This window comes from Vitis riparia, chromosome 18 (assembly GCF_004353265.1).
Source record: "Vitis riparia cultivar Riparia Gloire de Montpellier isolate 1030 chromosome 18, EGFV_Vit.rip_1.0, whole genome shotgun sequence".
In the NCBI taxonomy this organism is placed as follows: domain Eukaryota; kingdom Viridiplantae; phylum Streptophyta; class Magnoliopsida; order Vitales; family Vitaceae; genus Vitis; species Vitis riparia.
This window is the reverse complement of record NC_048448.1, coordinates 4,393,540-4,406,164: the sequence shown is the minus strand read 5'-3', so window position 1 is coordinate 4,406,164 and position 12,625 is coordinate 4,393,540. Positions and strand designations below refer to the sequence as shown.

Here is a 12,625-nt window from a genome sequence, read left to right as displayed (position 1 = left end):
GATTTTTTTTATAATATATTTTAATTATTTTTATCGAGAATGATTGAAAATAATGTATTATAAACAAAATTTATTTTTAAGAAATATTTTAAAAAATAGAAAATATGTTTGAAATATTTTAAGTTCTCGAAATATTAGACAATTTTTAAAAGCTGTTTTCAAAAATTAATTTTTAAAAATTGTTTTGAAGATATTTTCAAACCGGCCTTTTAAGTTTCTAAGCTTCCTTATACCTCAATGATAGGATTTCATGGGGGTTGCCTGCCTTGATTTGACCATGTATCTTACCATGGACATTGGATGTCAATTATTTTATAGTACTTTACTTAGTCCTTTTTAATCATTAGATCAATCTTGTAGGAAGCATGTGTTTATTCATATTAAGGATGAGAGATATCCTCCCGTCTCCTTAACGATAATTGCCCTTGAGGGCCATGACTAGCTAAGATCATGGCATGTCGTCCCACTCCTGGCCTTGGGGGCTTCACCAAAATAGACTGGAATTGGGCCCAGAACTGGTTCGTTGGCCTGGTTGATCTCTGAAATGGGTCACACTTGGGTCCATTCTCTTAGATTACCTTTTTGAGACGACGAATTGCATTTTGCGTGGGCTTTTGCGAAATGCAACTTGTTCAGCAGTCTATGGAAAAATGCACCAGGATGTATCTTAAGTCTTGACAGTGTTTTGGATGGTGTGGGCTCTTGAGGTTGGGCCACTTTTGTATTGCCGTTTTTTATAAAGGCAGGACTCAGGAGGACAATAAAAGGAAAGAATAACCGTTCGGTTTGGCCTATTTGAACGTGCTAGTATCGATTTCCTCCTTTTTCGGCTATGGAAACTCCACATTTTCGATTTGCGTGGTCCGCAAAAGATAGAATATTTAAATAACAAAACTAAATGCGATAATTGTGTTTTAGACCTAGGTCAAAAAATTAAGATTTAATCCATAAAAATTGAATAATTGAGGGGAATGATATAAAATATGAAGACATTAATATACCCTTCAAAACCATTTTAAGTATTTTCTATCATAATATTTGACAAATTTTTTTATCTTAATTTTTTTAATAATTATTCTAAAAATTTATTATTTTTAGAAAACTAATTTTAAAAAATATATATTCTAAAAATATATCATTTAAAAAAATAAATTTGACATATTTTTAATATATTTTTTATATATAAAATTTTAAAATATATATTTTACAAGATGCTTGATTTTTAAATAATAATTTATTTTTATTTTTTTGAAAAAGAGTGTATTTTTTTTTCAAATCACTAAATTAAATTAAAATTTATTGAGATTTGTAAAATAAATAAAATTTAAATTAATGTTTTTTTAATTTTTTATTTTATAGTCATTTTTTTAAAGATAAAAAATTTATATAATTTTTTTTAATTTTCACATTTTCTCTAGGTTTTAGATTTAAATGATGAATTTATATGAATCAAAATTTAATTTTTGAATCCAACTAGGTTCAAAACACAATTGTCTCAAACGAATAAAATAAAAACAAATCGTTGGCTCATGACAAATCTTCGTAAAGCTTTCACAAAGCCTATCATTATGTTGGTACTAATATTTTTAAAAAATAGAAAGCAACAAACTTTAAAAAATGGGAAGCATCTGGACTATGCAATGGGACAAATAGATGAAGACTGGGCAGCATTTAAATAAGGGGGTAAAAAATTAATGGACACGTTCACTAGTTTATATAAATGTGGCTGTGGTTGGGAGTGGTGCTGAGAGTTAGGATTCAGAGAGACAAGAGTTAATGGCGAGAGTAATTGCTAAGTTCCCAACTGTGTTTTTCCCGGGTCAACTCGGTCAGCCCAGAGATCCTTTTTTCAAACCCTTGTTCTCACCGCCAACGGTCAACTTCGTTTTCGCGGCAAAACTTCGAGCATCTTCAACTCCTGCTGCCGTCGTCGTTGAAACGAAGCCGGTATTCGTTTCCGTCCTTTTGTTTTCCTCGTACTCTTGGTTTGGTTGCTGATAAAACGGAGGAAACCATAGTGGAATTTTCGATTTTGTCTCGGTTGGTTTCAAACGAGAAAGAAAATCAATGTTTTAGGAAAATTCAACATACGTCATTTTAGTTTCGTCTTTTCAGTATCTTTTCTCAGCAATTGGACGAATTATTTTAGATCCCAAATACTGGGAAAATCCAAGAATAAATGTTTGAATTTCTTGCTCTTCTGTTTTTTTTTTCCCTCTTTGATTTTATAGCATTCTCTCAGCCGTCAATCGAGCATAAAACGAATTCCTAGGAATTGTTTTAATTCATATGTGATTCTTTATGATTAGTGTTTTTGAGAATTTGTACTGCTCCTGATTTTTTTTTTTCAACGTATTTGTCCATTCTTGTTTCATTGATTGTTCTTTTATGGTTCTTGAAGAATTAGGCTGCATTTGGTTGGGTAGAATTGGATTTGGTTTAAAGTTCAATTTTTATGGAACTGGAGAACCTGGCTTTTATCTTGGAGTTGCTTACTTGTTCTTGGGGAATTTGGGTTTATGGATTTTAAATTCAACTTGAAATCCAATTGGTATAGAAAGCAACCAAACGGTGGACTTGACACTGGGGCATCCACCACAAAAGGGGAAAATTATCAATTCCAAGGCTGCAAATTCTGTCATCCAAATTCATCTTTTGTGCTTTCTTTTTCTTTTTCCCTATGTTTGGTTCTTGGAAATTTTGAGGGAAAATGTGAGGGAAAGAAAATAGTTAGGAAAATAGAAGGAGAGAAAAATTGAGGGAAAATAAAAAATAGATTTAAATTTAATAACTTATTTTTATATGTTTTCCTTCAATCTTATTTCAGTTATTTTTCTTCCTCCATATAAACATTAAATAATTCGCAAATACGATACTAATTTTAATTATATTTGATTTTCTTTCATATTTTCCATGAAAAACCAAATATGGGAAAATAATTTTCTTTAACACTTTTGTTTTCCTTGGTACTTTCCGGAACTGAATATAAGCTGTATTTTCATATTGAAGGATTAACTTTAGTAAAAATTGATATAGTTGTCAGATACTTTCATAACTAAACAATATCATTTTTTCTATGCATATGATTTTTAAATGAAACTTTGTTGAGATCAAAATACAGAACATATGTGTTGGAGAAGATGCAAATTCTGAAACCCCCTGTGTACATAGGGTGCACCCTTTTTTGTTTGGCAGTTTTAATCAGATTCTATTAGCCTATCCAAAAACAAAAAAATCACACACAAATTTTGAAGCCAATCACAATAAATTTGGTGCTCTGGTGCTACACTCTGGATTTTATTAGCTCTTTGATATGCGTGGATAGAATTGAACCCAACTTATGGTTTTCTTGTAATATCATAGAGACAAAGAGAGTCACATAGCGAGTCACAATTCCTATTTTCTATGTAAGGATAGATGAACCCAGTTTGAGTTTTTGTTCTATTATTATAGAGAGCAAATAGAGTTGCAATTCTAGCTGGATATGTGAATGGCTGATTGTTTAAAATCAACACAAATTCCATCCAACATGTCAATACCTTGTCTTTGTTAGTTGTTACTGCTTATGTGGATGAAGTTCACTTGGTACATCTACTGAAGGATCATTTCTTCCTTGAGACATCTTTCTCACACAAACAGGCATGCCCAAGCATGGATTGAGATGTGAATTCACATCTAGAATAATATTTCTGATTGTTTCAAATGCCTAATTAGTTTAAAGGGGATATAAGCTCCTTCATTTACATGCTTGGTCATGGCTGTTCTGCTCCAGTTTGGTAATGATTAATTGGATTTTTGGGGATGCTTCTGCAGTGAAGATTATATGTGATCTTGTATGCCTACACACAGAGCTGTGTACAAGTGCATGTATGCATGCACATATGCTTGCACATGCAGACAGTATTGCTGAAAAGAATTGTAGAATTTTGCAGAATTCATATGGTGCTGATGAGATGATGTCTTTTTATTTTTTCAACTACAGTCAATTCACATGAGGAATTGCAAAATAATTAATATTTCCTGTCATGACACAGTATATTGTATCTTATTTCTTATGTTCAGGATCCTATTTCAGTTGAAAAGGAGGTTAGCATTGGCAAGAGCATTTTAGCTTGTCCCATTTGTTATCAACCATTCACATGGAATGGTGATCTAGGTTTATCAGTGTAAGTCATATCTATTATTGCCTTAGAATGAGGACGTGTCTTTATTTTTCTGATAATTCTTCTAAACCCTCCGCCTTTTATATGCTAATTGATATTCTGTCATGTCCTTTTAAATTACCTTTTGATTTATTCTTTGTCAATTTACAAGCTAGTCATTCTCATTTACTTAGTTTAATGTTTATATTGGATGATTATGGACAGAGAATCTATGCCAGGGTCTAGTTTCCACTGTAGTTCTTGTAAGAAGGCATGCTTCGGTAATGAAACACATCTTGACCTGACAGTAGCCACTGGGGCCAAGGAGTATGATGAATCGATGCCAGCTGCAACAGAGATATTCAGGTACTAAGAAATTTTTTAAATGGCAATCAAGCACGTTTCTATGAAAGGATGGAGTGGGTTGGTGGATCATATAGAGGATAAAGGGCCAAATGTCCATATATGTGATACCTATTCAGTTTCTGCTTTTAGGAAGTATATTTTGAATTTATGTATAGTATTCCTGGTTGCATTTGGAAGCAATTTCAAGGAAAAGTGACTCATAAAGGCTGCTGGAGATTTTTGCTTGTGCGTTTGGTGATGACTGGTCTCCCTTTTCCTTTCCTTCTTGTGGTGCTCTTTTTTAAAAGACCAATGTATGAGGCCCTGTTGGTTACTGAAGGCTGATCCAAGTTGAAAATGTGCAGCTCAATGGCGTAATTCTCTTTCTTGGGAATTTTCTTTGAAACAAAAATACAGTGCTTGTAGTTTAGATATTGATGCACTTTCTCTTGCAACCTCTGAGATGGAATATTGTAACTTCTTGTCTAAAGCAGATGTCAGATTGTGAGAGGAATCATGTCAACAGTGGCATCCAAGTGAGCTATAAACTAAAGTTGTCCAATGATCAATCAACAAACTAAATCTGAATTTAGGGGATGCATGGACATCCTATTATAAACCTTCTATGACCATTGTGATTTATGGAGGACTTAAAATAGGCCCATTGTGATATTGACAACATTTTGCGAATTGCCTTTTATACTTGCTCAAGTACATTTTATAAAGGACTTGCATATGAGGTCTTCTTTCCCATTTGTTTTGGCAATAATGGAAACCTCTCACTTTTAACTTTTGTATTCAAATTCTATGCACAACTCAATAGGCTAATTAAAATTTCCATGGGACAGTCAAACCAGTTCTTGTTAAATAACAGTTTTATGAGTTGCTGGACCAACTGTACCTAAACCAATAAAGATAAATTGGTAGCCAACATGCTACTAAATTTAACCTTGATTTTTAATATAAAAAGTAAAATTGAAGGTGTTATTGCTAGATATTTGTCAAATAAATTATTCTATTTATGTGTTCTGTGTTCTAAATAAAAGAATATCATGTCATATGGTTCCTTTAGACGCATGGTTGACCTTGGTTCTTCTTGACTTTATTGTGCTAAATGAACACTACAATTGATGCTATATTAAATCTTTCTCGGGTTTTATGATGCCGGTCGATTATTTGTTGGAACAGGACTCCACTGATATCATTTCTCTATGAGAGGGGCTGGCGTCAAAATTTTATATGGGGTGGTTTTCCAGGTCTAGAGAAAGAGGTGATATAATGTTTCTTTTTTCCATTTTCCCACTAAAATATAATTCCAAAAGTCATTTCCCTGCATTTTTTTTTTTAAGAGGAGAAACTCTACACTTAATTCATTGATTATTTCATGGGCATCATCTTCTCATACCTTATTCACTTTTGGATTAGTTGAGCTTGCAGAATCCTTTCTTCTTTTCAGTGCTGCAGAAAGAAGTATTATGATAAATATATATATAATATGTGGGGTGTGTTTGAAAATCCCTTGAAATTGAAGCTGAACATTCTGCTTTCTTTATATGAAAGAAAAAGTCATCCACTGCATAGTTATTATAGAACATGAAGCCATCACTGCAGATGGTGATTGAAACTTGAATGAAAGTTGTTTCACAAGATCCTAATACCCTTATTTTTTAAAAAGCATCAAGGGAAAACTCATAGACTAATAGCATAACATAATTAGCTCATTGCATGCCAATAAAAGAATCTCATTTGATATGCTATATAAAGCACAATGGACTGATTGAAAATCTCCTTGGATGCCCAAACTGTACATTGTGATATATTTGTCTGTCTGTGTTGTGTATGGGATTCAAGTGGTCTATAACACATAGAGGATCAACAATTGTCTGACTAATGCTTGCTACCCTACTGTCATATTCTTATCAAGTGGTTCAGCTATTAATCATGTGATTTTTTTTACTGCAGTTTGAATTGGCTAAAGGTTACCTTAAGCCAGTTCTAGGTGGAACTATTGTTGATGCTAGTTGTGGGAGTGGATTATTTTCAAGAACTTTTGCCAAGAGTGGATTATTTTCTCTTGTTGTTGCTCTGGACTTCTCAGAGAACATGCTACGACAATGTTATGAATTCATTAACCAGGAGGAAGGCTTTCCCAAAGAGTAAGGAACTTAGCTGTTAATCTTCGCTCATCTCGTAGAATGAGCAACAAATTTAAATTCTATTAGTTGGAATTTCTAGGAACCTTCTAAATTATCTTTTGAATTATGATTTGTGATTATATATATCCGATTGAACTTGTTTTTCAGGAATATACTCTTAGTCAGAGCTGATATCTCCAGACTTCCTTTTGCTTCAAGTTCAGTTGATGCTGTGCATGCTGGTGCGGCATTGCACTGTTGGCCCTCGCCCTCTATTGCTGTATGCATTACAGTTTTGATACGTTGTTACAATTTGATTCTTTTGCTTGTTATGGCGTCCATATTACTATCGATGGTCTTGACACTAGCATAGAAAAATTTATAGCCTCAGTGTCAGAGGTTTAGATTGTCTAAGGTTCCCATGTCAAAGTGTGTCACTAGAAAGTGGTCAGGGATATGCTCCTCTCTTTATGGTTCACTTTAAGTTTACAATGTTAGCCCTATATGTAAAATTCAACCATCTTTTAACTTTAACTAGAACTTCTTATCATAGAATTATAAATAAATTTTTTATACTTTTTAACATTTTAGTTCATTCAAACTTACACTTTCATTTATGAATGTTATAGAGATTTAGGAAATAGAATATGGTTTTTCACAAAAAAAAAAAAAGGAAAGAAAAGAATCTCAAATTTATTTGAAAGCCAACTCAACTCAATTTAACTTCAAACTACTTTTCACCTTATAGAACTACAAATAGATATGTGATGATTGCACATTCCTCAGTTCCTCTTTTAGTGCATTATGAACCTCTCAAATGGTTGTGATCCTCTGTTTCATTTTTTTATCTGTTAATGCCCGATTTCACAAACTCCATGTGGACCCCTGCTACATGTTCTAATGTGACATATTAGATTGCCAATATTTCATTGCCATGTGTATCAAATGATCTTCACTCACACAATTACATGTATCTTGCATCGTTAGATAAGCACACTAATGTACGTCATGTTAAGCTAGAAGTCATGCTTGGTATAAGTGCCAATCCTTACCTTAGTAGATGCCTACTTGTGGTGAAAGCCAAGAGTATGCACTATCACCTTCCAATTGGGAAGATATTTGCTAGCATGAGAAAGGAAAGGTTGATCCTTTTAAGCTCCAGGAGGTTGTCTCACAAGGTTGGTCAATTTGGACCCCCCACTGGGTGTTGTCAACTCGATCCCTTATGTATCATTGGCATTGGCTTGCTCTCCCATAAGGAAACGTTGACATATGGTAATGGTGTTGACACAAAACTCTTGTCATTTTATGAAGAATGAAGGGCACCTTCTTTAAATCTGTATCACCTTATGACCTTTTCACTTGATCTCTATACTCTCTCGAAGATGTCCCATTTAAGGCATGACACACTGATGCTACCCTGCTTGTCCAAGTTAGGGGCAACGCTTGGGAGGTCTTATATGGACCTGATACATCTTAGTGGTGGGTTTAGTTCTCTTACTATCAAGTTCTTAAGAAAATGAGGTGTAGGCTCGTCAAGGTGAGATTGATTGGGTATGCATCAAACCCGTCTCAATTGGATTGAGAAAATGAGACATGCCACAATCGAAGGACCTACCACCATCTAATGCCCCGTGGCATCGTGTGTATAATGATGTTTGTACAAGAACTATTTGATATGAGTATATGAAGGTCTCTAATTGCTTAGGCCCCACCAACCAATGAAGGTTAATCTTAGACCTTTATATAAAAGGTCTAAAGGTTCATTTGGCTCACTTCCTATCCTACTAAGAATACACCATCAACACTGATAAAATAAAGGTTATGAATAATTAAGGAAAATACCCAAAAGGGGGGGGGGGGTGAATTGGGTTTTTCAAAATCTTTTTCCACACAATAATATATGCACAAAATAAATAAAGGAAAGAGATAAAGTTAGAGAATTCAAACTTGGGTTTATAGTGGTTCGATACTCCCTTGCCTACGTCCACTCTCCTCAATCTCCTAACCGAGTGAGGGTTCCACTAACTTGAAGCTTCAATCAAGCTTTCAATCTTCTTACACTTGGATTTCGGTTCCAATGAGCTCTTACACAATCTCTTCAAGATTTGAACCACTTGAAGGCTTTCACACTCAGTTTACACAAAGATGAAACTCTCAACCTAGCTTAAGGATGGTTCAAGTACAAGAGAAAGCTAGGATGATTTACAAGAGTGCACTAAGAGTATGCTAGTGATGGTTTGATGCACTAAGAAAGAAATGAGAGCTTTTTGATCAAAAACAGGTAGGTAGGCTTTGAATGCAATTGTTCTCTTGTCAATAAATGAAGAGGAGCTCTCAATTTATAGGTTTTTAAGCTCAGGAGTCAAAACTAACAAAAGGCAACCTCGTTCGGTTGAGCTAGGGGTCGACCGGTTCACTAGCCGTTGGAGCATTTAATGCATGACAGGTTATCGTTACCTCAACCGGACCTCAACTGGTCCTCGGCCGGACCTCGACCGGTAAAGGAATCACCTCGACCAGGAAGAGAAGGCTACTGGGAGAGAGAGAAGGTTTTTAACCTTCCTCGACCGGTCCTCGACCGGACGACCTCAACTGGTCGACCGGTTCCTCAACCGGTTGACCGGTTGGCCTTAGTCTCGACCGGTTGAGCCTTTTTGGCCCCGAAAAACCTATTTTTTGATTCCTTTCTTTTCTAACACTTAGGCAAGGTCTATAGGTGAGTTAATATGCCAATTTTGAATCAATTTGCCTAAGGTATATTTGATAAAACTCGGGTTTTAAAGAAAATCAAGTTTTAAAGAATAAACCGAGTTTTCTAAGATGCATGAAAAGGTATGAACATCCTAAGTGCACTCATGCTATCATCTTACATTCATTTCCTATGATCTCAAGTCTTCCAAGTGTCTCGATCTTGTATCCATTTGGTCCTTTGATGAATTTTCGAGTTTATACCTGAGATTCTTAAACATTGAACCAATTAGTTACTTAACCATGATTTGTTATCATCAAAACCCGATTAGGAGAACCCTTGGGCTAACAAACACTATCTAAACCTTTTTTTTTATCAAAAGTTATTTGTAACTATGTGTTAGTTTCATTCTTCACCTCATTAAACTGCTTCTTATTGGAGAGATAATGTAAAATCCATGCATGTACTAGTGGTCCTAATGTTTAGTGTTAACACCTAATGGCTCATTAAAATGGAGTTAGTGCCACTTGATTTAATTGTGGGCTTTTGGCTCTTTTATTATAAAACTTCCAATTTACATTGAGAATTTTCATCTTGTCCTTTTGTGTTGCTATCATCTATGATTTCTTTATTTCTTTACAAGTGCCTAGTAGGTGGTCTTTGGTTCCTTTCCCTAAGACTTCTTGCTTTTCCTATGAAAATACATTTATGCTCTTTATTTTACTTTGTTCCCTTTCTTCCATCGCAACCTCTCTTAGCATCAGAAAGTCCTTAAGGCTACAATGATTTTGAGAGTTTGCATGCGTTTTTTCCCTTTCAACATTAGGCTTGTTGAAGGTTTAGATCATTTAATGTGAGGGCTTTGTCATTCAATTTATCTTTGTTAGCTTGTCATGAGAGGGTTGAAGAATTTTTGACCTGTTAATAGTCTTGCATTAAGTTTTCTAATGTTTATCTTGGAAGTTTTTCATGTTACACATTTTTTTTTTGTTAACAAGTGTCTCAAAAATCCTATTTGGTAAATGTTATGATATAAGATAGTAAAAAATAAAAAATATAAAAGAGAGAAACAAAAGTAGAAGAGAGAAATTTCAAAAATTACGAATACGATTAATCAGAGTCTAAAGCGTTCAATATCACTAAGACTATATATATATAGTGAGAGAGAGAATCCTAACTCTAGTTGGAAACTATTTTTAATAGCTCTAACTCTAATAAAAATCTATTATTAAGTAATAATATTCCTAACATAAATAATAAATAACAAATATATTATCACTTCCTACATTTATGCTTAACAAAGTGTGTAATTTAATATATTTATCTCTATCATGTTTCTCTTGGGAAAAGAATATTGCATAGAAAAATTATATATTGAAATTCTTTTTGTAAAATTAGATATCCTTATTGAATAAGGAAAATTGTTAGGAAATATCTTTATAAATATTATAAGTTATAAGGGGAAATAGTTATAAGATAAAAGATGGATATGTAAAACCTATATTGAGTAGGTAGAGATGTGAGGAAGAGTGGGAAACACTCGCTGTAGCAGGAGTTGATGGTTAAGGTTATAGATACAACGAGCGAGGAAATATAAGATGTTTCAAGACTTAATAGTTGTATTTGGTTTTTCTGTCATTTGTGTATTTCCTATGGTATAGTGGAATGAATTTCTCTCATTCATGGATTAGGCATGATTGGCTAAATTATATTAAAACTTTTGTTTTTGTGTGATTGATTTCTTGCTTATTTTCATTTTTTTTTCTTTATGGGTTGCTTGCTTCTGCACAACATTTTTCTCTTCAGCCCTGAAAACTTGGAATCTTTCAATATTTAAATACTAATTTTCCCCACTAAACAATGAAAATCACCACATCCCATAGAAAAGATTTCTGAATAGAAACTTGTTTTCTTGTGTTCGAATGCTCACAACTTGATCAGGGAATAATTCTTGTTAAATTATATGAGGAGTCTTTGTCAAAAAGCGAAGGTAAATTATTTTAGCAATTTTTTTTTTTTTTTTTAAAGGTGGAAGTGTTTTGGGAATCTGGTGCTTATTCACCTCCTTTCATGTTAATATGAACTTTGCTATCAATAATAAGAGCCACCACAATGTGAAAATAAATGGAGTTCTGGAATATTTTCCTTGATCTACATTTATCTACTTTTACTTATTACCAAGTCTAGGTGGACTTGATCATCCTCTTCTGATTAACTTAGGACATTGAAAATTTGTTTAGGGCAGAAGGGCATGGATAGGTGTTTTGTGGCCTTTTTGTATTCTTCTGGATATATAGTGAACAAAGGTTGTGTCATGGAACCACCATCTCAATCAGCTAAGCTATTTCCTGAATATAAATTGAAATTACTAACTTGATTTCATGTGTACACCTGCTTGTGTTAGATTCACCACACTCATCTGATAACACTTTAATGTCCAAGCTCCTACTGTTTTTATATTGACTTCCATTCAGCCTGTTCTCCCTGTAATTTGACAGCTATGTTTTTACAGGTAGCTGAAATAAGCCGGGTTCTTCGCCCAGGAGGAGTTTTTGTTGCTACCACCTACTTACTTGATGGCCCTTTTTCTGTGCTTCCTTTTCTTAAGACTCTGCGCCAGGTATCCTGGTTTTGCTTTAAACTCGTATATATATGAATATAATTTAGAAATTGGTTTCACATGAAATGGATGGTGCAGGGAATAGGTAACTTTAATTTGGATGGTATGATTCAAATCAGGGTCAGGTCTTGCAAAAATGGCTTCTTTTGGGGCCCTCTGGGCATTTGTCCTAAAGCCTTGTCTGTATGACATTTCGGCTCTGTGGTGGGAAGAATGACTTCTTCAGTTCTTCCTACCATTTTGCGAAATCTATTAACACATTTGTTAAATTCACCTGATTGGCTCTGTTTGTATGGGTCTTTCTTTCTTTGTCAGGAATTGTGGGCTTTAACTTGACTAATGGTGGGTTCTTTGTTTCTCCTTGTAGAATATGGTGCGAGTTGCAGGCAGCCATGCGTTCTTATCTGAACGTGAACTAGAAGATCTCTGCACAGCCTGTGGGTTAGGGGGTTTTACATGTGTGAGAAATGGGCGCTTTGTGATGATCTCAGCTACAAAACCTAGCTAAGAATTTGGTTTACACCATTCTCCATCGCCTCATTTATATCAGATGTCTGTCAAAGAACTTGGAAATTCTGTAATATTCTTGTACATGACTGGTGCTGAAATTGCATATGGGTAAATTGTATGAGAATCTAAAGAATCTACAGGGTGAAATAAAGTTGAGGGCCTTTGATATTTCATTTGTTTG

General features: G+C 34.2%; 1 protein-coding gene across 1 annotated transcript; it reads left to right on the top strand.

Moving 5' to 3' along the window:
- The first annotated feature begins 1,738 nt into the window (after window positions 1-1,738).
- Window positions 1,739-12,618, top strand: LOC117906790 (uncharacterized methyltransferase At1g78140, chloroplastic). Its single transcript, XM_034819991.1, has 8 exons — window positions 1,739-1,947; window positions 4,063-4,166; window positions 4,368-4,508; window positions 5,676-5,757; window positions 6,450-6,643; window positions 6,791-6,902; window positions 11,827-11,934; window positions 12,302-12,618. Exons 1-8 carry the CDS (start codon window positions 1,777-1,779, stop codon window positions 12,440-12,442), a joined length of 1,053 nt encoding a protein of 350 aa, XP_034675882.1. The 5' UTR covers window positions 1,739-1,776; the 3' UTR covers window positions 12,443-12,618.
- The last annotated feature ends 7 nt before the right edge of the window (window positions 12,619-12,625 follow it).